A 24,260-nucleotide genomic window follows, 5' to 3' on the forward strand; every position below is an offset into this window, starting at 1 on the left:
TTCCAGCCCATAATAGAGTCTTGATCATACGGTGACTTGATTGTAGAATAATTGAAAGCAAAAACCATATTTTAAGAAATTTCTCCAACGCAATGGTAAAGTTGTCTCAGGACACCAAATTTCCACCAGTTCACAGAGCTTAAAGGAGAGTCACAATATAAAAATAAAATTTAAAAAACCTGCATTTTATTTATAAAGTCACGATCTTATTGACTTGTCCTCGTAGTACCAGGAAAACATAAACAATACGGACTAATATTACTGTAAAATGCCATGGTAGAGATACAGAACTCTGAATATTTCAGTGTTGATACCCGTCACGCCTATATCAGGTCAATGTCCAGCAGTGGATTCTGATTGGCTAACAACCATGACGCCCACCGTCATGCATAAAAGGGCGTGGCGGTTTGAAAATGAAAGACGAAGCACAAATAAAAATAACTGACATAGTAGTCATATTAATAATAATATCTGACCTAGTCGGAAACTGACTAACATGGATTCTGACCTCCTAGAGACCGTCAGGGATCGTTTGGTAGAAATAACTCTTTTACAGTATCTCTGCAATGTAAAGAATGTAGTCGTTTCACTTGCATCTCTCCTCACTCGTAGAGAGACTGCATTTCACTGGACGTCCCCCTCATCCCCAGTTACGCTACAACTCTTCTTATTTTATGGACTCCTAGTACTCAAATCATACTTACGGGGTTTTCACTGAACAGAACGCATGCGTTAACTTCGCAACGAAGCGCCCCCATACAAACGAGCCGTACTTCCGTTATTGCGTGGAACTATGCAGGAGCATTAAAGCAAATCTCAAAATTTGTTGCTTTTATTTACGCAAACGGAGAAGTTTTAATTTTCCCGCTGCCATGTGCGTGCTTAATTATGTAAACGTTTTCTGTAAAAAAATACATAGTGAACGCTAGAGGCGCTAAATTATAATTATGTAAGAAACCGCTCAAGCTTTTAAATCATGATGCTAATAATCTAATATAAAGTACAGGTGATAGAGGAGGTCATGGGAAGTATTTAGTTCTGTGAGACTGAGACCTATATGTACAAAAACCAAAAGTAATTAGGTATGCTATAATTATTTTCTTCTTTTCAATAATAATTACCCACAATTTCATGTTAAATGAGTCATAACTTTCTTGTTTTTAATTTATTAGGTACAGACAAACTTTATTACTTTTAGGGCTGATTTTTCAATAGGCAGATGAATGTTATCTGAGGATTGTGGCTGTCATTATCTAACTAATACAAACATTCAGATGAGACAGTATCAGAATTATTCCTCATAACTTTTATCTGACTATTGAAAAATCAGCCCTTAATCAACGAAAACAATGTTAATCACCCAAAAAACCATTCGGTTTCAATTTGTATTATTTTTTATGTAAAAACAATTGACATGTTCATTTATTTAATTAGTCTTATAATCATTTTGATCAGACTATTGAACAAGGCAAGGCAGTAACTTGGACTCAGAAAGCTGCAAGGCGCAAGCAACTCGTCGCGATATTTACTTGTATCATAATAAATGGTTGGTTTGATTCCATACATTTTGTATAGCTGTCCAAACGGGCCTAGTTTATTGACATTAATTTTGTCTTTTTTTTAGCTAAGTAGGTACCTAAATAAAACACCCATAAAAAGTTCTGCTCTCTCCAAGCAAAAGTAGCTTGTTGCTAGCAACAACTCTGTTTATTGTATGCAGTCCTGGTACTGGAATCGTCTCTCCGGGGTTTTCAGGTTGGAATATTGACTGTAGAGCGCATGCGTTAATTTGGTAACAAAAGTGTCCTTTCACAGTAACTACTACTACTTGATACCTAGGCGCGAATTTTTAAACGCAGTTCTTTTAAAGGTAATTGATCTGATAAATAAATAAAAACAATACACAATTTAAACAAAATAAAAAAGATGCAAATGATATCGTATGTGATAACAAATAAATAATTAAAAACATACATAAAAATCTTATAAACACACACACCACACTCACGCCTTGTACTAATGTACTCCCTTGCGGGGTAGGCAGAGGTGCATTGCTGCACCCACTTTTCGCCAAAGTGTTATGTTAGTCCCAATGTAATAGGGGGCGGGCCTATTGCCATTTTACGGGCACATCCAAGACCGCCGGGAATCGAACCCGGGACCTTCGGCTCAGTAGTCAAGGTCACTAACCACTACGCCATTCGGTCGTCACAAAACTAAAGTCATGTCTCTTTCCTCTTTAATTTCTTGTGATCAGGCTAAGCTGGATTCCGCATCATAGACTTCTCTATCACACCCGGTGATATCGAATTTCTATGTCTTTCTTCTGAGATGACACCGTTTTATCATCCGGGCGGTGTAGATTAGATTGGGCTTGACCAGCATGGACAGTGGCTGCTGCGGCACCCGCAGGTCCAGCAGGCCGGCGGGCGGCAGCGAAGGTTCAAAAAGGCCCAATCATTATATATATAGCCAAATTATTGGATCGTTGTTATCACCACTATTTATGCCGTCGTTATCACAACCTTTTAACCATCGATTTACTCCACGAAAATGATCTCATAGGGAATAACCAACCATGTCTCGCATTCATAAATATGAATTTCGAATACAGGATAAAATACGATACAACTCTGTTAATTGTATGTTCTCCTGGTACTGAAATCTCGTTTACGGGGTTTTCAGGTTGGAAAATGGGACGGTAAAGCGCATGCGTTCACTTCGGAACAGAAGCGCCCTCTCACAACAACACATAGGCAAGCAAAGCAACTCTTGCAAACGGCGGTTATTTTAAATTAAAATTCCATTGATGAGCATGAGCGTGAGTTAGTCAAGAATGTCAACATCAATTCAATTTGTGATAATTATAAATCACGTGACTTTTTAGACCTGCAATTTTCATTTGCCCTACAAATCCCTATGGGAACACGGTCCCATTATTTAACTCTTTTAACTTTGACTTTAACTTGATTTTGCAACGGAACGATAAATTTTATCTGGGGAATAATTGTGATGGTGTCACGTGCGAATATTTGCTTTGTGATAGCAAGTTTTATTTTTCCTAATACACTCACGGGCAATGAAAAAGTTCCACTGAGAAAAGCACCAAATTACTCCTAAAAGGAAAAGGCTAGCTTAATGACGCCTTCTGAAACATTGAAGTACATTTAACAGAGCATCAGGATATTACCAACTAAAAACGGTAATATTTTGTTCTAATTTTAAATAAAATAATTGAAAAAATTGAGGTTGTTTGGTGTCGGCATTTTGTGAGTGGAACTATTTCATTACCCGGGAGTGTGTATAATATTGTATAGGTACGCTGGTTGCATTGCGTACCAGGATAACATGAACCATGCCGGGGAAAACTGAAATAATGTATGGCGATCTTGCTGCATCACTCTATCATTGATTATTTATTACGCTTTTAATCTATTCTATGACGTCACGATACTACTTCTCTTCTGCAGTGCAAGAGAGATGCAGTAATCAATCATATACGCATGCGTGAGCTAATCAACAGGCTCCGTACAATTCATGTGTTCCCAGTATTAATAGGTAACTGAGCCATCCCGCATGCCAGGACATCGACAACACAAATAACGACAATTGTGCAAAACACCTCAGTAATTTTTACTTTTTCAGTTTTCTGGTCGAGAAAAATGGTTTACTTTACAAGTTCGCGAAAAATTGTTTACTTTCCTCACATGACACGTAACTTAGCCGTAGCGTAGGTACTTGCCGTTTAAATTATACGAATTAAAAAAAAAGTCGTAGAAGAATAGTTTAAGTATTTATAACGATGAGCCTAGTCACATCCTTTTGGTATATCACTTTTGCAATATCCTGTACACTGTGTTTACATTCGAACATTCACTGATTTAAACCCTTAATAAGGCGCGAGCCAGTAGGCTAGTTAGAGAAGAAGTTGAAATTGATTTAGGGTAAATTGATACTCTAGAATATGAAAAATTAAAAAGAGGGGGTTTTCATGGGGGGAATACCTTTTTACTCTTTTAGTTTTCTGGTCGAGTAAAATTATTTACTTTCCGAGTTCGCGAAAAATGGTTTACTTTCGTCACATGACACAGTAACTTTTAGCCGTAGGTACTCGCCTATAACATTACGAATAAAAAAATGTAGATGAATTGTTTATTTATAAATATGAGCTGAGTCACATCCTTTTGGCATACCACTTTTGCAATATCCTATACCCTGTACTTATTTACATTCGAACATTCTTCCGAATCAGTGATTTAACGAATGGTGTTGTTGTGACTTACAGATAATAATTTACCTTGATTTAAATACTTGTTTTTCTCTCTCATATTTATTGGCTTTCTGCTAATCCCATAGCTTTAAACAAACATAGAGAGATGTGTTGCTATGGAACGTACTGGGAACACATGGAAGTACAAGAGAGCGGTGGATGGATGCTGTAGCCACGCCCACACCTGCAACTCAAGGGGGGTAGGAGGGGCAGCGCGTAGGGAGCCTATGAATTGCCTAGGATCCCTGTATTGTATACAGATAACTACCAATCTACATCACACGAAATTACGTGTTCGAGCAACTAGGACCCCATACTTTTAAGGATATTTTTTTTACTTTAGAAAAGTCTCGATATTAACTTGACTGAACAAAGTTAAAATATATGTAATTCATTCATAGTAATATACAATATTGATATTATTATCTTACCATTTCTTTAAACATTTCTACACTCCAAGTAACCGTCTCATAATGACGAGTAAATGCACTTGCGGTAGAGTGCGTTATTTTTATTATTGTTTTAATAGTTTCTATGTTACTAATTATGTAGAATAGGGATGGTGGAAATCTTTAATGGTGTTAATATTTCTGAATTACAACGTTTATTATTCATTCTGAAGCTTTCAAATGTAGACGTCATGCACTTGCAAGGAGGTGGGGAAAGCTTTGAAGCAAAGGTATTGAACGGAATTCTACACGTTGTACCAGGAAATAATAGCTTCAAACAGCTATAACGGGTTATTACACACACGGGCAAAGAAACAGTTCCACGTACAAAATGCAGAGACCCCATATGGCCCCATTTTTTTAAAACATTTATCAAGAAATTTGAACAAAACATTTACTATTATAGATGGTAAAATTCTCTTGCACCGTTAAATGTACTTGAGTATTACAGACGGCGTTATTACGTTCGTTTTTTTTCTTTTACGTTTATGAGTAATTTGGTGATTTTCATAATGGAACTTTTTCATTGCCCGTGAGTGTATAAGACATACCTACTATTGTATTGATATGATGTACACTTCCTATCACTTAGCAATGTGAGTCACCACACCTTCATAGAAAAATACAAAACTACCTACTAATAACTCGTCACCGTTTTTTTTTGCCCGGGGAACCATATACCGCTTCTAGCCCTACGCTACCTTTTTTACCTTTTAAACCGTCCCTTAACTTTCATAAATATTTCAAGACCAAAATTTGCCAAATCGGTTCAGCCGCTCTCGAGTTTTAAGCAGAATAACGAACATCAATTAGTTTTTATTTGTAACCTGTTTTGTGTGATTTAAATAAATAGTAAGAGTAATTATTATAAGCGTCTGGGTACTCATATAAACATTATAAAGCTTTCGTAATTATTATTTACCATACTTTTATTTTCTCATACATTGTTAACCTCCAAATTCTACAAGTTGCTTTAGCCGCTTTAGCACCAGGAGCACATAAACAGTATGGAGCCTCGCCAGTCCTGCGTCACTCACTACACCCCCAAACTATGACGACTTCACCCACAAAGGATGACGACTATACCCCAACCCCAAACTACATCCACAAAGGACATAGATACTAACCAATCAATTGGAGTTGCACTAAATGATAGAGTGAGATGGAAATATAGTATTCTTATTTGAGAGAGTTTTAGTATTTGAGACCTATCTTTATTCATGCCTCGTATGTCAAAGTGAGATGGAGATATTATTGTGAACGAGACTTATAAAATTGTGTAACAGGGATGGGGCAAGGGGTTTATTTTAGAGACGAAAAGTGCCCTACCATGAATTTCGAATCTAAAATTTAAACGCTTTCAAAATACACTAATAATTTAGAGCCAAAAGGATATTAGTCCTGAACTGAACCATGTTCTTCTTTTGAAAAATATGTAAATAACGATTAATACAATAAAATATACAGTTAAGAATGAATGAGCTATTTAATACCTATTTTAAATTCGCTATCCGCGCGGTGAGGCGGTGAAGTGTGAGAACCCTTAGTTTTCAAATCGCTTCAGTTTGCACCTTTTCGAGAGCTTTCCATTTAGGTTACTTTGGTTCTCTCATGTCAAAAAACACCTCATTTCTGAAGCAATCTTACATAACAGAGGAACCTCGAATATAACTTTTTCCATAGCCTGATGATCTACTTTAAATTGGTCGACCAACCTTCAGTGTCAGGTGTCCATATTTCTGACTCACACGACTTCACTTATTCAATCATGGTCTTTAGACTAGGCAAAGGCCGAGGGCAACATGCCTCGAAGCTTCCTGTATGCAGCCCAACCCGGATGGATGCGTCTTAACTGCCTTCATGTCGATGGTGCTTCTGCCTTGTAGAATATTTTGCCAGACATTTCCTGCAATACTTTCTATGTTACATTCTCAAGAAATTGGTATCACTGCCTCCTGTTTAATGTTAACATTAGGCATAATTTGATACGTCCTGCCAGGTTCATACCAATCCTTATTATAGATATAGATAGTTTAGGAAGCAGCTTTAAGGCTTTAATCATGCCACTGAGTTCCTGCAGAGATTCCTCGCAGGCATACCACCATCCATCCAATGATATAAAACCCACGGTTTTGCAATTCAAAAAAGAACTTTCCCGCGTGTTGAGGATAAAAATGTCCGCACCTTCTTCCTTGGTTCACCAGGACTTCATAAACTAGGCAGAGTGTTAATATTTTAAAATCTCATGGTAGTGCTACACAGTCCTGAGAATTAGCACCCGCCACGCCCCTTCTTAAGTGAAAATTCCCAGCATGTTCATTGGTCAACTGAAATGCGCATGCGTGTCATGCGCGTGTTGCTATGTGGGCTCCATACAATTCATGTGTTCCCAGTACTTCAACTGAGGAATAGACGATGTTTCTGATGTGTGTTATGTACGTTTGGACTGCACTGCCATAGGCAAATAAAGAAAGAAAGAAAGTAAGAAAAAAAAACTTTTGTTCTTTGATTCAGACAGCAATATACAGTACAGCAAACATATAGTACCAAATACAATATTTAGGGTTTAAGTATAAAATAGTCATCATCATCATAATCATCAGCCAATAATATCCTGCTGGACATAGGCCCCTCTCAAGGGACGCTACAACAATCAATCCTCGGCCTTCCTCATTCAGCCACTACCGGCTACCCGCCAAAGGTCGTCGGTCCAGCGGGCAGTGGTCTCCACTCGAGAACTCGTCTAACCCTACGGTCATCGGTTCTTCGGCAGATATGTCCATTCCACTCCACTTCAGCTTGCACATTTAGACAGCTATGTTGGTAACCTTAGTCCTCTGACGGATATCCTCATTTCTGATACGGTCCATCAGAGAAACCGCAAGCATAGCTATCTTCATAGCACGCTGAGCGACTTTAAATCGGTGGACCAGTTCTACCACCACGTCTCTGCAGCATACATCATGACTGGCAAGACGCGCTGGTTGCAGACTTTTGTCTTCAGGCTCTTAGGGATGGCCGAGGAGAATATGAGATGGAGTTTCTCGATTGCAGCCCAGTTGGATGCGCCTTGCAGCTTCCTTGTCGAAGTTGGTTCTGCCCAGCCGAATAGTCTGCCCGAGGTAGACATATTCTTGCACAACTTCGATAGTTGCCTTGTACATGACTTTCGTCTTCTCTAAGTTCATAATGAGGCTTACAAGTTGTTAAGCAGAATTTAGGCCACTTAACATCCAGCTGAGTTCCTGCAGAGATTCTGCCGTAATTACGACGTCGTCCGCGAAGCGGATGTGTGATAAAATAGTAAATTTACTAAATTTACCGAAATAAAACTGTAATAGGACGTGGTGTATTCCTTACTTCTAAGGAATTCATTGGTACATGCCAAGGTTTCAGCCCACGGCCTCACGAATGAGAGCCTACATAGTATACAACAATAACGTTAATAATAATTAAATTTCTGGACTTGTATCGACTATGGCGTATTGATGGCTTAAATTGCATATCATTTTAATTATAAAATTTTAAAGGTACATTATAGGGTAGCTAGTTTTCCAATATATATTATGTTTTACTAGCTGTTCCCCCGAGCTTCGCTTCGCCTTAAAAAGTTTTCCCGTGGGAATTCCGGAATAAAAAGTAGCCTATGTTCTTTCTCAGGGTCTAGACTAGACCATGTGTATACCAAATTTCATTCAAATCCGTCCGTTACGATTAGATGACCAAGAAACAATTAACCGTTGTTTTCACTTGTCCGTATTCTGGTTAAATGCCTAATCCAGATATATTTTAACCGTGTAGGTATCTATATTTCATCCAGCAGTGATTTAGTTTCAGATATTTTATATTTGTGATGTACTTTTTTACAATTTGCCCTGAAAATCAAGAATACTGTATTTTATCTGCTGTATTTCTTCATTCTAACCGCATGTCATGTGGACCTGCCATCCAAACGATCATAACCAGTGGTGGGGGTAGCTGTTGGGGTGAGGCAGTTATTGACCGGAAAGCATATTGGGATACCAGGATAGCAGCGATTCAAAGAGTTGTTACGGGCGATAATATATTTGTCTCTTTCTATTTCAGCACGTGACGAGTCAGCGCATGCGTGTGCCGGCTATGTCCCCCCCAACCCCGTACCCTGGCCCGCAGTCCATTGATTCTGTGGCGCTCTGCAACGACGGACTACCCCCACGTCGCGGCCCGACCCGGCCGACCCGGGTGTAGTTATTTGTATGATCGTGTTGGTTATTTCAAAACTAATAATATTCCTATCTAACTAACCTACCTATTGTTCAGATTTAGAGTTCTTTTTTATTTAATGATGCAACTATTTTTCCGGATAACATCGCTTTTCCTACATTTTAAAGTATGTCGACAATTACTTCATAATGTGAGAAAAACAATCTTAGCCGGCAAAAATCCGAGAAAGCCGGTCATGCAAGAAAGCTACTGCGCTCACCACCATTCTTGCAACAGTAACTCTTGCATGACAGTACCTCGTAACTTCTTATTTCGTCAAGCAAATTGTTTAATTATATTCGTAGGATATAGTTTTATAGGTGTTATTGAGCCTATACCTACGAATTTCGCTTTTGTTTCTGATTTCGGATAATTTATCCAATCAACCCACATACTAAATTAAAGTAAGGAAGTCATAGTCAACTAATAAATCTGGATGTCCTAGTCTTTGTGTTTGGACGAGAAATTGTCATATAATATGGCAGCGTTCCCACTACGCCGGACCGGCAGATCTGCCGAAAACCGGACACCGGACAGAGTGTTCACATTACATCGGATCCCGGAAGAAATTCAGACAGTCCTTAGTTGAATTTGGACCTGCGCGCACAATGGACGACGAAATTGTTGTGTTGTGGTGGTATCTTAATAGAAGGCAAAATAAAAGAAAACATTGGGTACACCCTATTTTACGGGAAAGATTTTCCATTCTTTTCATTTTACATCCAGGGGCGAGGGGAGCACGAGCGGGGCGAGCGGGGGACAGATACCGGCACAAACTCGTTCACATTACTCCGGGCCCGGTCGTTCTACCGGCAATTCGTAGTGACAAAACGTTCGGTAGAAATGCCGGGCTCGGCAAAAATGCCGGACCCGGGATAATGTGAATAGCTTCATATAAATTGTATAGCCACTAGCTCTTCCGGCAGATTTACCGGCGCGGCAGATCTGCCGGTCCGGCGTAGTGGGAACGCTGCCTATGGCATTTGTTGTGGTAATCATAAGGTGTAAGTTAGAGTTGTAGTAGGTGTAGGTACGTAATACAGTGAGAAATATTGTGACTTCGTGTTTTCCGGATAACATTTAGAAGTTCACATTTTAAAACTTCATAATGTAAGAACAAGCGACGTCTCAATATTCCCTGCTATTTATCAAAGTATCTGCCGTTTTCGGTGAACGGCGTTTTTGGAACCTATTATCGGGGCTGTCAATATTTATAAAATACTCCCAGTATCCTCCCTCGCACTATCTAACCGGGAATAATTGTTATAAATATTGGTCCCCGCCACGATAATGGTTCCGAACACTCGTCCGAGGACAACGAATGATACATGATTTTGTTTTGAAATTTATGTGAAGATAGTTCAGCCACTAGAGCATCGAGCAGGGTTAGTTATAGTTATCTTGTAAAATGCGGCAAGATCTTTATAGAGGTTTTGCTATTCACTGGGATTTCGTTATACATTTATCGATAGATCAACTTACCTTATTCTATCATTGATTGGTTCATAGGTATAAAATATATTAATCAATTAGATATAACATAGAAACTTAAAACTTGTCAATTCGCAGTAGGCTATTTCAGTCAGGTAAGCTCAGATTTAAATATGCAATTCGAGTCAAGCATAGCAAATGCGCGCGCTTAATTATTTATCTGTCGCAAAGGGCAGTCACTTAGCTCAGCAAAATAGTACTAGCCTTGTATTCACTAGGCAATTCACTGAATTGCAACTTCGGGCTTTATTTTTTATTTCATTATTTCCTAGTGGATACAAAGTCAAAAATATAAATTAACAGGTGGTAAATAAAACGCACAGCACCTTAAACTCACACCTTTTATTATAGTTTTGTTTTACTAACAACAATAAAAATTACTGACTTTCGAAAATGGACACGGTTTATTTATTCTGTTTCAAACTTATCAATAAGAGTATAACACAGTCATTAAAACATAAACTATTTTGCAGTCATTTATAAAATACCTCTTTTACATAATATTTTTTAATCTTATGCAGCTATGACTGTGATACTCTTGCTACGTTGGAATGGCACAAAGGAAAGGTTCCGGCTTCAACACATTATAACCAATTTATGTACATACTTACTGTGTATGGCAAATAGCAATACTTTCAATGTGCATTGCTTATGTAATTGCTAATTGTGAGTTATAGGCCAGATCCAATTCTTTGTCATCGCAAGCAGGGTAAGATATCTTCGATTTATTTATTTTTGGCTTTAACGAGGTTCAAAATATCTACATGTTTGAAACTATACTAGGTATATTCAAAAACAATGATAAAATAATAATATCAACAACATAACGTTTAAGTAAAGTAAGTATAATGTCTCCATTGATAAAATATACAAAATTTATATAGGTATTACATTCCAAAATTCGCAATGGAGCGGCAGAGATGCGACACTTGCCAACATAAAGTATAGTACAGTGCTCCAAAATTGATAATGCGCATAGAAATCTTTGACAGATCGGTTGTTTTCGATTATGTGACACATGATATTGAGTCCTATTTCTTTCGAACAAGGTGCAAAATGCAAGTGTTTTTTTAAGGCTCTTACCATTTAATGATAGGGTGTGAAGATCTGCATGTGCATTATTAATTTTGGACAAGTGTACAAATATAATCCTGACCGAAAATTCTTTAAAAAAATATACTTTTGATTTGAGTATATCGATAACTCACATACATTTCATGGGGCCTTTTCCGTACGGAATACTGAAGCTAAATGTAGTGCTATTATTATTTTCAATGCACAAGCACAAATATATTAAGTACTTATATGCAAAGGGCGGGCAATGGTAAAAGCAGTTTCTACCGGTCAACCCAGAGGAAGTTATAGTTATAGCAAGTGTCACTGCCGCTCGATTGCGAACTATTCCTTCCATTTAAGCTAAACCCTGTCCACAATTTACCACTAAGCTCTTAAGGTCATTCGACACCATTTATCTATCACTTTTACTACGTATACTATCAAAATATATGCGAACAAGTATAAAGTAAATCTGACTTAAAATAAAGTGTAACTGAGGTAAAAATATACTTTGTACATTAAAAATTGTATAATATTTCCAAACAATTTTCTCTAGTAAATTTATCATGTGGTTCCTAAAGATTCTTAGTTGCAGTAACATTTCTTTTCATAAAATAAAATTGCCAAATTTAACAACATAAAAAACTCTTCGGCGAAAACCGATGGCTGTGTCAGATTATTTACTTGACTGATCACTCCATAATAATGAGGTGTCGCCGGATCAGACACAGTGTTTAATAATGTGTAACTGCGACTTAACTTATCAAAACTAAATTATGGTAAGATGTGGTATCCTTACCTATTTAATAAACAGATAAAGCATGTGTATATTTTAGCGTTTTTTTACATTTAATTTAAACAATTTAGATATAAGAATTTTCGTAGATTAAAATACTACTGTACTGGTCTTTTGTTTTATGGTTGAGCCTAATATGGTTTTTATTCTGCACCAATATGCACCTTTTTTTTCCTATTCGTACAAATTTATAGCCAAAAGGCTGTGTATTGCACGATCTGTTTAAGAAGATTATCTACCTATTCTAAAAAAATATTTTTTATGTATCTCTTAATACCAACTAATAATTTAATAACCGTCAATAATAGAAAATAATTGCCTATGCCGTTCAATTACATGCCTCACTATTTGCACTGTAAAAAGGAATAATGAGACAGACATAAAAACACTTTGATTACATTAAAGTAAACAGTACAATAAAAAACGAAATTAACTAACCTAATAAAAATATAAACTTCATGGCGATAAATTTCTAAAACGCAACTGTAAAGCTAATATAATAAAAACATATATAGGTACATAGAATAAAAAGTGTACAATTCATATAAATAAACAAAACATCTACTCATGAAAAGAACATGGTTCCTACGGCAATGGCCAGGGTAGTCCTGAAAAGTTGATAGGTCCGCCTAGCCCAGCGTCTGCCTCGAGCAGGCTCATGATTACCGCCATCGTGGCCTCCCCATTGCCGTCGAGGCCGAGCGGGGGCAGCGGGGGCGAGACGGGGGGCACGGGGGACTCGCCTGACCCCCCGGGAGGCGGTGAAGAAGCCCCCGCGGCGCTCAGCGGCACGTTGTTGCGCACCTCGGTGTAAGAGTCGCAGAGTATGCTATCCATGACGGATGTCTGTGAACGTGACATAATGTAATGTTAGATTTGGTTTAGTTTTGTAACGGTTATTACTGATTTCGGTGCTCCTACCCGGAGTTTTTTTTATTTCGTCTTGTCTAAGACTTGTTAGAGGTAGCTATGCTATGGTGCGAGACCATTAAATAATTCCGGGTAGTAACAAACCTAGCCTCATCCAGAGTTACCCATAGGTTGTGTTGTGTATCTGGATTCAGAACAATATTTAAAAAATTATTATAAGTACGTTATTCAGGTTTAACATGTGACCTGTGAGCGCGATATCGCACGAGACATAATAAATTTTTATTGTGTCTGAATTCAGCCGGTTAGTGGTCTAAGTCTGGATTCGGAAATTAAAAACCTTAATACGAAAGAGTATTACGCGTCCGGATAAAGAAACAATAAGTATGAAAATGGCGGACGGACTTAAGCTGATCCAATGAATGCTCTGTACTCCTTTCTACTCCCACTTTTATGTTACAGCCTCAATTATCTTATTGTTTCTTTAACCGCACTAGTTGTACACTAGAAGTAATGTAACTTAAACAGACACTTTAAAGTCTTTGGAGTTGCAAAATTCTTGTTTTGTTGGTCAAAACCGCGCGGCTATTGGTGCGTGTGATGCCGCTCAACCGCTATTAGTCTATTCGGCAAGGACACGCACCAAATGCTCTCTTAATGTCACAGCACACATAACTCTAAGGAAACCCAATTTACTTGCGTTGGTTAAGCAACATAAACCGCACCCCATTTACGCAATCTATAATTTGTTGGGTGATCATGGACACACAGTGGTAAGGCTGCCACCTTACCACTGTGATTTGAATCCGATAGAACTAATTTGGGCTATGGCAAAAAAAAGTGTCTGCACACAATGTTGGTACCCGTGACGCCAAAGTATTGACGGAAGAAGCTTTTAGTAACATAACTACTGAAAACTGGAAGAATTGCTGCCAGCATGTCAAAAAAAAATGAAAAAGATTATTTTGAACGAAGAAGAACCCTATACAAGGATATCGACGACCTTATCATCCGAGTAGAGAGTGATACCAGCAGCAGCGGTCGATTTTTTCGATATAGAGTAGGTAGGTAGGTAAGTTACTAGAATTCTGGCAGCATGTACCTTTCATATTTTTAAGGACTATTAGAAAAGACCAATCTCCGGAACTATTTTACTTCCAAAATCAAGAAGATCAAAATTTTTGAGCTACATTCCCTAACTTTGAAATTGAATTGAGAATGTATTTGGATTCGATGGAATCAAATGACAAAGCGGAGCGTGGCCGGAGAGACGTAAACGCGGCGACGTTACGATTCCTAATAGTGTTCGTTGCAATAGGGAGTTTTTATTTTTTTGTACAAAGTTTGTTTTTACTCTTACCTTGTCTATTACCGAATATAAGAATGGCTACAATAAACTCGTGTATAGTTTCCTAAAATATCACAACGGCTTGAGTTGATACGCGGTCACGATCCCTTTCCGAGTTAGGTGTCATAGTTATATTATGTGTGCTGTAACCTTTATCATCCGTTCATGAAAATAACTGCCATTGTGGTCCAAGATACATGATTTCTAGTGTAGTAATGAATAGTTTCCAGACCAAGGGACTGCGGAGTGGCAATCACATTGTATGTCCTGCATCGGGGCCTGAAATGAAAGTTCTGAGAAAGAATTATAAATCTACAAAATAAATGTGAAAGCCAGCTGTAGAAAAATAGATCTTATCGGGTTGAATCCTGTAGATTCAACAGTGGCATCACCGTATGTTGGTGAACGGTGCCGCTGTAAGCCTGGTTATTGTACAATCATGTTTCTTTGCTCCCATGTTAGACCAATTGTGAATATCACTGTCATTAAGAGCTCTCTACGACCCTGTGTCAGGTATAACTGTGATGAAGCGTTTTAATATGGTCAGATGACAGGTTGCCGGTAATGAATGCATAAGGAAGGCCGAGGACAGAGTGCTGTGGCGTTCATTAGGAAAGGTATATATGTCAGGCTGATATAATTAAAGATATAGTTAGGCACTACAGTGAAGGAAAACATCGAGAGGTAACACAACTAGACTCTACCGAATCAAAAACGGCTAAACGGCTTGCGTCCTAGCACGTCACGTAAAGCATGTGACTCAACACCAACTCCGACTACCTCTTAAGAGGATTAAAGCCCTGAGTATTTATGTTATTTTATTAATAGTTTAGTGTGCCACTGCTGGGCAAAGGCCTCCTTATATTTTTGTCCAACAATTTAGGACCTAATTAACACACTGGACATTCAAGTAAATAGACCTAAAAGTCTGGAGAGGTATACAGGGTGTCCCAAAAGTCAACGATATGCCTTGGAGGGCTGATAGACTAGCACACGAGTGGCCAGAAAATCATAATATGACCTCAGTAAAAACTCGATAGTTTTCAAGATCAATATCTCACTTTTATAAATTTGCTGAAAACCTTGACACCTTGGATCAGTTTTTTGCGTGCGTATAAATAAACGTACCGGATGCGAAAACACGACGTCGTGGAGGAGATCGGGCGGCAGCTCCGGCGACAGGCCCGAAGGCGAGCGGCGCAGCGCCTCCTCCGCGATCGCGCTGCCGATCTTGTGCGACTCCACTTGAGAGTCGATCAGCCGCTGCATCGCCATGTCCGGCTCTGGGGGAATTGGAATATATACATATTTGTATGTATGTATGTATGTATTTATACATAACTAGCTGTTCCCGCGAGAATTAAAAAGTTTTCCCGTGGGAATTCTGGGATAAAATGTAGCCTATGTTCTTTCTCAGGGTCTAGACCATATGTATACCAAATTTCATTCAAATCCGTTCAGTAGTTTTGGCGTGAAAGACTAACAGGCAGACACAGTTACTTTCGCATTTATAATATGAGTTAGGATAATAATAACATAAAAATATCACTAGTACTTTCTCTCTAAGTCTTTCATTCACCCAAAGGTGGCCTGAGAAAGAAGGCCGCCTATTGTGCTTACTCTTTCTTTGTTATGTAGTGTATGTTGTGTGTTTTTCAATAAAGTTATATTGTATTAGACGACCGAATGGCGTAGTGGTTAATGACCCTGACTATTGAGCCGAAGGTCCCGGGTTTGATTCCCGGCTAGGGCAGATATTTGTTTAAACACAGATATTTGTTCTCAGGTCTTGGATGTGCCCGTAAAATGGCAATAGGCCCGCCCCCTATTACATTGGGACCAACATAACACTCTGGCGAAAAGTGGGTGCAGCAATGTACCTCTGCCTACCCCGCAAGGGAGTAAATTAGTACAAGGCGTGAGTGTGTGTGTGTGTGTGTTATATTGTATGTATTGTTTGTGTTGGCTAGCAACATTGATTATCTAGTATATTTTTATATCCTTGTCTATGGACAATATCCTATTCCATCGACACTGTGACTACGAAAATACACGGATCAAACGATAATTCACGATTTTATTTATTTCCACTAGCTACGAATACCCCTAGGGCGTACAATCACCAAAATACAGTCCGCTACGCTGCAATTTGGATGGTGGACTTTTCGTTTGAAAAGTTTAATGAATGTGGAGAATTATCGAGAAACTGGTAAAATGTAGGAAAAGATTATAAGGAATTATATGTTACATTTCTAAGCTTTATTCGTTGTTTAAACACAGATATTTGTTCTCAGGTCTTGGATGTGCCCGTAAAATGGCAATAGGCCCGCCCCCTATTACATTGGGACCAACATAACACTCTGGCGAAAAGTGGGTGCAGCAATGTACCTCTGCCTACCCCGCAAGGGAGTAAATTAGTACAAGGCGTGAGTGTGTGTGTGTGTGTGTTATATTGTATGTATTGTTTGTGTTGGCTAGCAACATTGATTATCTAGTATATTTTTATATCCTTGTCTATGGACAATATCCTATTCCATCGACACTGTGACTACGAAAATACACGGATCAAACGATAATTCACGATTTTATTTATTTCCACTAGCTACGAATACCCCTAGGGCGTACAATCACCAAAATACAGTCCGCTACGCTGCAATTTGGATGGTGGACTTTTCGTTTGAAAAGTTTAATGAATGTGGAAAATTATCGAGAAACTGGTAAAATGTAGGAAAAGATTATAAGGAATTATATGTTACATTTCTAAGCTTTATTAATAAAAAATTGCTAGATTAGTATATATTCATTCATATCTTTATTCATCATCTTGCTATTCCAATTTGCATACTGGAAAGATTTTGGCAAAAATATTCTCATTTCCTCCGCGGCTGCTTCTACATTATCAGCTACATCTGTGTTACATCCACCGCCAAATACATGTCAGGTACAAGGTCCAGAGAATGGTCAGCTCTTATTTGAAAAGTCGAACAAGCGCTTTAAGTAAAATAAACGTTTTCTAAATATGGTAAGGAAAGACTTCTAGACATTCACCATTGTGGAAGATGAAGGATTTAAGGAGTTCACTCGAGCAAGTAAACCTTCTTACGAACTTCCAAGTAGGAAGACCTTGTCGGATCAAGTCTTAAAATCGAAGTATGACAGCAAATTAGCCCTCCACCAAATAAGTAGTACTGCGACTTGATTTACCTGACCTGACCTGAGGTGCTTCAAAGCATAACTGAAGAATGGTCTCTTAGCATCAATGTCAATAATTATATCGTGACTGATGCGACGCATTGAACATATTGTGCCGCCAACATCTTGGAATGGGAAAGTGTTGGCTGCTATAAATAATAATAATAAATAATACTTCAGACAATTATGCTATGTTTACAAGTTGAACTTAATAGTCCAAGCGGGCTTAAAAATGTGACAAATTCCGCGTAGGGGGAAAAGCGTTTTCTCGGACCCATCCCAGGGTATTGGATATGGGTCCGAGAAAACGCTTTTACCTCGCGGTGGAATTTCACATATCTGATGCAAGAGCATTTCATCTGAGTTACCAATATGAAATTTTGACGCTGGAAAAATGGACGTGCTTTAAGCCGGGACTCATTGGCGGTGCACCCGTCTGGGCCAAACCAGACGTGGTTGTATAAGAAGACGAAGACATATAAGCAAAGTATCCATATTGAAAAGAACGGTCCCGAGGGAAAGGTACCGCCCTTACTCCTTGTTCTGGCAACACTGACAGGCAACGGTGACTGGTATTCTTTTGCAAAGAAAAATGTAATAAATTGTTTTATCAAAAATACTGAAGATCATCAGCTAAATATTATTAAAACTAAAAGTATAGTTCGTGGTGAACCAGCAATAGTGTTATTGCATCGATTTCCTTGCGATAGTAGATTGTGTCCGCCACTAAACAACATTCTATTCAACAAATTTATGAAATGCCAAAAATGCAAAAAGGCTTTGCCTAAAAACGGGGCATAATTTAAATGCACTGGCACATTTCAACAATCATGTGTAAAGGGACCAGCGGCAGACTTGAAAGCGGGAAAAACGAGGCAATATGGCAATAACTGTGATGGCGAGGACTCGGAGACCGACGAAGTAGATGACACCAACAACAAGATAAATATAAACAAAGACGACAAGATACAACTCATCACGTTAACAGAGAGCATGGAATTTCTTACATATTAAACATAGCTGGCAGAGCATACTCAGAGTAAGGAGAAAATTTAAAAGTTGGAGAAATGTGTAACGACTCTAACTTTACTAACAAAACCACTTACTTGAAGAAGTGCAATGGAGCGCTTGAGGAGAAATTCTATGATATGCAGAAATGATCTCGTAAGCATAACATAGAAATTGTAGGAGTCGAACAACTGCCTGATGAAAACATCAAAAATATTTGAACTACTTAAAGTGAATACTGAACATATATCAACACCTTCAAAAGGTTGCCGTTAAGTAACACGAACAAGCCAGCACCGTAAAATAAATAATTATGCTGTTTAGAAAAATATACACCAATCTTTAATTTCCCGGCTCAAGAGGAGAAAACCTCAATAAAAATCCTCAAGTTACTGGCGTTGGAGGAGTAGATTAAGTAAAAATAGTTTTTACGTTGAGGAGGGAGAGGAGAGTAATAGGAGTAGCAGTAGCAGTTGTAATGAACATTGGGCAAAGGCACAAACCTTGGGCACTAAAGCGGGCGGAAATCCCGCGGAGCAAACTGGACTGAGACCGGGTTCAATCGGTCGATCGCTCGAGCCTCCTTCGCATGTAAGCGAGACTAGTGTGGTTTTGCTAGAGTCTGCAGAGTCTACAGATATATTACAACTGGACTCTGACAGCTGTGCTCAACTCTACACTATCCACGCAGATATTGGATAGCAATAAGAACTGTACCAAGACGTTATTGTTAAACAAGAAGTTATCCCTCTTATGTTTGACTTGTGGACGGATAAACCACCAGCTACCTCCATGAGCTTTATTTTGGCTTTTTGTTGGCAACAAATTTCTATAAATGACTGAAAAATGTAACTGTAATGTAATGTAACTGACCGTGCTTGAACAGCTCATAGTCGGCGGCAGCCAGGTCGGCGGCGGCCGCGTCTCCCTCCGTCACCACGCTGTTGTTGGCCACCAGGCACTCGATGTCTTTGGTCCACGGGTTCCTGCAACACGACCAATTGATCCTTTTGAAAAAACACAATAAGACAGATACCGTCCGTACATATGCCACTGCAGGACATGGGTGCTGGGCCTAATCAAATTTAAGTGATGGAAAGTAAAAAAAAACCTATAACGTACTCTAGCTAATTTATGAAAAACTAAGCTGCATTTGCATACTTCTGACATTTGAAAACAATATAAATGTGAATCGGGCTCTTTTAAGCAGGCCTTAAAATGAGTCCTGTGACTGCTGTTCAACGTATGAAAATCATTGACGGTTCAGATGCTGATAAGTAGAATTGGGAATAAAAGGAAATCATATTTAAAACTTCTGATCCATCCATACTTAAATTGATCAAATTGAGAATTGCTTACAAAAGCGGCAAATGTTTTAAAGATACTTCAAGGAATCACTGACAAAATATCTGCAGTAAAAATGTAACACTGTTTAAATTGATGTTAAGTAAGATTTAAAAACGTAGTAGTAACGTAGGGTAGTTGCCGGCATGAGCGAGTGCCGGTAACAAAATCAAAGAGAGGGCCAGGCAAACTACCATATGAACTTGAACAAGTGAGATGATCGGCCTCGCCCAGTGCTCACCAACAGTGATGAACAATACCCACTTTCTGAACTCTGTGCCCTGTGTGTGTGGTTTTTTTATTTTTATTTTAGCAGTAGATATACCTAGCTATTTATATTTGTTATTTTATTATTTTTAAGTTGAAGATATATCTAGTTATTTATATCTGTTATTTTGGCCTAGTTTACTCGGCAACAAATGCCAACAGATGGCGTATTCAGCAGCCTGCCAGATTCTGGGGCGCCAGCCTCGCAAGGGGGAGCCCTATTTAAAGAATAAGAAGATAGTCGTGCCTTCAACGCAATATTATTTGCCCAACTTAGGAGCCTATCAGTAAAAAAAATAACGATTGTCAAATTCACATTGCCAGTGCCACCAACAATGACTTACCTGAACGGTTTGAACGTAGTGCTGATGGTAGCGAGCGAGCCATCCTTGCGGCGGAAGGCGTAGGGCGGCGAAGACAGCGGCGCCAGGCGCTGCAGGGCGGCGCGGTGCGTGCGGGCCACGGCGCCCACCGCGCCCGCGCCCACGTACTCGTACAGACTGGTGCCCACCAGCTCTTGAGGCAGGAACCCGAGGGCTAACGTCACCCTGGAACATGAACAGTTTTTATGACGACAGTGATTTTAAATCCTTAGCAAAAGGGGTTCTGAAATTAATTGAATTCTCCACGAAAACAGCACCGCAATGGATGAAGTTGCTAACTGTTAATCTAATGCATATATTATTATTTTAGTTAACGAAATCTAACCAACCATAATAACTTTTTTTTGGTGTGGGCAGATAGAAAATATCTGGCTAAAAGGCATTGTTTATTTATTAACAGTTCTTAAATTTCAGCAAGATTAAGCCGTCTTAGCGCGGAACAATCATTCAGGCTTAAGATGCTGGATCTGGAAGAACAGAAGGTCAAGGAGCTGACGACTATTAGAAAATCAATGCAATGTACAGATTTCAAAAGCAAAAAAACTTGTTGAAAAACCTTGATTTGCTATTGAAATTAGTTCTTGGAATGATTCTGACATTTTTGACGGCCGAATGGCGTAGTGGTTAGTGACCCTGACTGCTGAGCCGAAGGTCCCGGGTTCGATTCCCGGCTGGGGCAGATATTTGTTTAAACACAGATATTTGTTCTCGGGTCTTGGCTGTTGATATTTATAATTAGTATCTATCTATCTATATATTTGTGTAAATATATCAGCTGTCCGACACCCATAACACAGGTTCGGCCTAGCTTGGGGTTGGATGGCCGTGTGTGAGATGTCCCCACATATTACATATATATATTATATATATTTTTGATTCTAATTGTTTTATACTATAGTAAAAGTGATTAATGAAACCAAAAAATAAAAATCTTTAATTTACAAAATTTGGTTTTTTTTATGTCTGTTACTTTGTTACACTTTTCAATTTACATGATTTACGGTGGCTTGCACAACAAACTTAATCAAAATTAAATCTATTTAATTTTGATTACCTTCGTTGTACAAATAGGAATAGGAAGAAAACGTACCTATAGTGCCACAATCTTATCTGTTCCGGTGGCGACGTCGCTGTCATGGAATCCAGTGATGCCATCGATTAAATTTTGCCTATTTCTGGTTTAAACGACAATGCATTTCTGCTATTACCTATTGTTATAATTTTAAACCAGAAATAGGCAAAATTTTATACATTCATAAGTATAGATGAATCAAAATATAGGGTCGATAGTAAATGAAAGTGGATATAATATATCAAACGACATTTGTTGTATGGATAATTTGTCCACGGCGAACAGAAATAAAATTAGTTCTGATTATGTTCTGCTTCTGATATAGGAGATTAAATCTAGATTACAATGGTATAGGTAATATATGTGGGTCGTGAGAATAACGAGATAGATAGACCTAAAAAAAACTATTAATTAAGTATTATTTTTGAACACTTTATTTTACATTTTCTAATGTAACAAGAAACAAAAGCATACAATTAAAATAAATTCAGACAGTGTGCAAAGGCTAATTCATCATCATCATCATCATCTCGATCCATCACGTCCCCACTGCTGGGGCACGGGTCTCCTTCCAAAGGCTAATTGCTAAAAAGCAATTTCTTTCAGCCAACTCTTGATAAGTTGGGAAAACAATGACATGTCATAAATCATCATAATTTCGTCTAAAATCGCTGCAGGTGCGCGAAATTCTTCTTGGTATATTGCCTAAGATTTAAAGTATCATGTCACGTCCTCACACCTGTAACCAAAGAAAAATAAAGATTATATACTTTTCATCACGAGTACCACGACCCATCCCGTCCCCACTGCTGGGGCACGGGCCTCTCGGGAAAATATTTAATAAAATTACATGGAGTATATATGGGTAAAATTATTCGTCATATTTGGCAACACTAACCTGTAGCCGCTGCAACTCGTTCTTCCAATTTTTCAAACGGAATTAAAGGCGCCCGAATACGTTATTCTTCCTGCATAAAAGCCAATATATATAGTACTACTTTTCTTGCATCACATTACAGCGTTTTTGGCAGTATTTCACCCAGAAAATCACAAAACAAATTAAATAACGTAGCGTCAGCTTCTTCGCAGAAATTGACAACTTAAATAACGCACAGAGTATGAAATTACGTTTGACAATGACGTCTCGTTGTTGCACATTTTGACCACCGGAACAGATAAGATTGTGGCACTATACATGGTAATCCAACAATCAAAAAGTTGACTGCAAAGTATCTAAGCATTCGACTCACCATCACCACTCAATTAGCGTCACTAATAAGGAAAGTTGCAAACTTAGCCCAAGATAAATATACGAAACTAAGACAGAGTCTTAGCTTAAGCACATGCTATGCTAAGAACACAAATTCACTATCATAGATACTACTTGAGCACAGACTATGCCACTAAGTTCGCACTCAGACTTAGCCGAGTTCGAGTTCACATTTATCAAGACTTGGCCCTTGCTTAGCACGCATTTGGAATAAATAGTTGTCAAATTGTCAAAGTCCGTTATTATTTATTTATTTTAATGGTTTGTTGTAATTGCGTGATCATTGCAATGGATTTCCAGTTTGAGAACATACTGGATTTATTTGAACACAGGTTCTGCCTAGCTTGGGGTCGGATGGCCGTGTGTGAGATGTCCCCACATATTTGATATACTCTTACAGCCTGTAGTTGATTTACCGCGTTTTCCAAAATGGTACTTGAGAGATTTGGTAGACCCGTTTAGGTTTTTCTCTGATGATGAATTCAAATTGAGATACAGATTTTCAAAAACCACTGTCGTTAATATTATAGTACCTGAGCTTGAAGACACAAATAATTGAAACACATATAATCAAAGAGGTTTGCCAATTCCACTTGATCAGCAACTTCTGATTGCCTTGAGATTTTATGCTACTGGAAGTTTTCATGTATAAGTCATTTTACAATAATTTATCTACTATTATCGACTTATTTGTATCTTGGTTTTTACGTACATGTAGGGATTCCCTCCAAACATGACACACATGAGACACATAGGTATGTACTGAACATTTTGCACAATTAGTGCAAAATATAAAGTTAAAAAAATATATTAAGATCCAGTTAAAAATTTAAGTTTCGCTGAATGAACGCAAAAAAAAATATCATTGCATAACTTGATAAATGATTATAAAAAATAAGGTAAGGCATGAGATGCGATAATTGCGATATCACAGAACCACCAATTTCAAAACTTTGCATGGTTCATTACTTGAACGTGCAACCATACTAGAAACTCCTGCAAAACGAAAAGGCAAAGTATTATGTTAGGCAAAATAGCAAAATAGATAAAAAAAAACAATATCGACAATGTCGGCCTGTTTTTTATATAGAAAATATTATAGTGTAGCTTGGGACGATCTAGTAGCTGAATGCCGACTTTCTGCAAAATGTCTACTAATATAAAATTTGATACAAATTATCGCACTATGCCAACTTTCTCAA

The 24,260-nt window shown here is 38.3% G+C and overlaps 2 protein-coding genes across 9 annotated transcripts in view; one reads left to right on the forward strand and one right to left on the reverse strand.

Moving 5' to 3' along the window:
* The window catches only part of LOC105388275, a 251,699-nt gene extending 242,697 nt beyond the window's left edge, over nucleotides 1–9,002 (forward strand). The window contains exon 20 of the mRNA XM_011559157.3: nucleotides 8,806–9,002. Coding sequence (XP_011557459.3) covers nucleotides 8,806–8,946 — 141 coding nt within the window. The 3' untranslated portion in view covers nucleotides 8,947–9,002. The remainder of the gene's footprint in view (nucleotides 1–8,805) is intronic.
* A 1,777-nt stretch (nucleotides 9,003–10,779) lies between these two features.
* The window catches only part of LOC105388272 (protein cycle), an 81,765-nt gene continuing 68,284 nt past the window's right edge, over nucleotides 10,780–24,260 (reverse strand). For all 8 annotated transcript variants that reach the window (XM_048632685.1, XM_048632690.1, XM_048632687.1 and 5 more), the window contains 4 exons: nucleotides 20,678–20,881; nucleotides 19,596–19,708; nucleotides 15,651–15,805; nucleotides 10,780–13,150 (listed from right to left, as the gene is read on the reverse strand). In XM_048632685.1, coding sequence (XP_048488642.1) covers nucleotides 12,890–13,150; nucleotides 15,651–15,805; nucleotides 19,596–19,708; nucleotides 20,678–20,881 — 733 coding nt within the window. In that variant the 3' untranslated portion in view covers nucleotides 10,780–12,889. The remainder of the gene's footprint in view (nucleotides 13,151–15,650; nucleotides 15,806–19,595; nucleotides 19,709–20,677; nucleotides 20,882–24,260) is intronic.

This window comes from Plutella xylostella, chromosome Z (genome assembly GCF_932276165.1).
Source record: "Plutella xylostella chromosome Z, ilPluXylo3.1, whole genome shotgun sequence".
NCBI classification, from domain to species: Eukaryota; Metazoa; Arthropoda; class Insecta; order Lepidoptera; family Plutellidae; genus Plutella; species Plutella xylostella.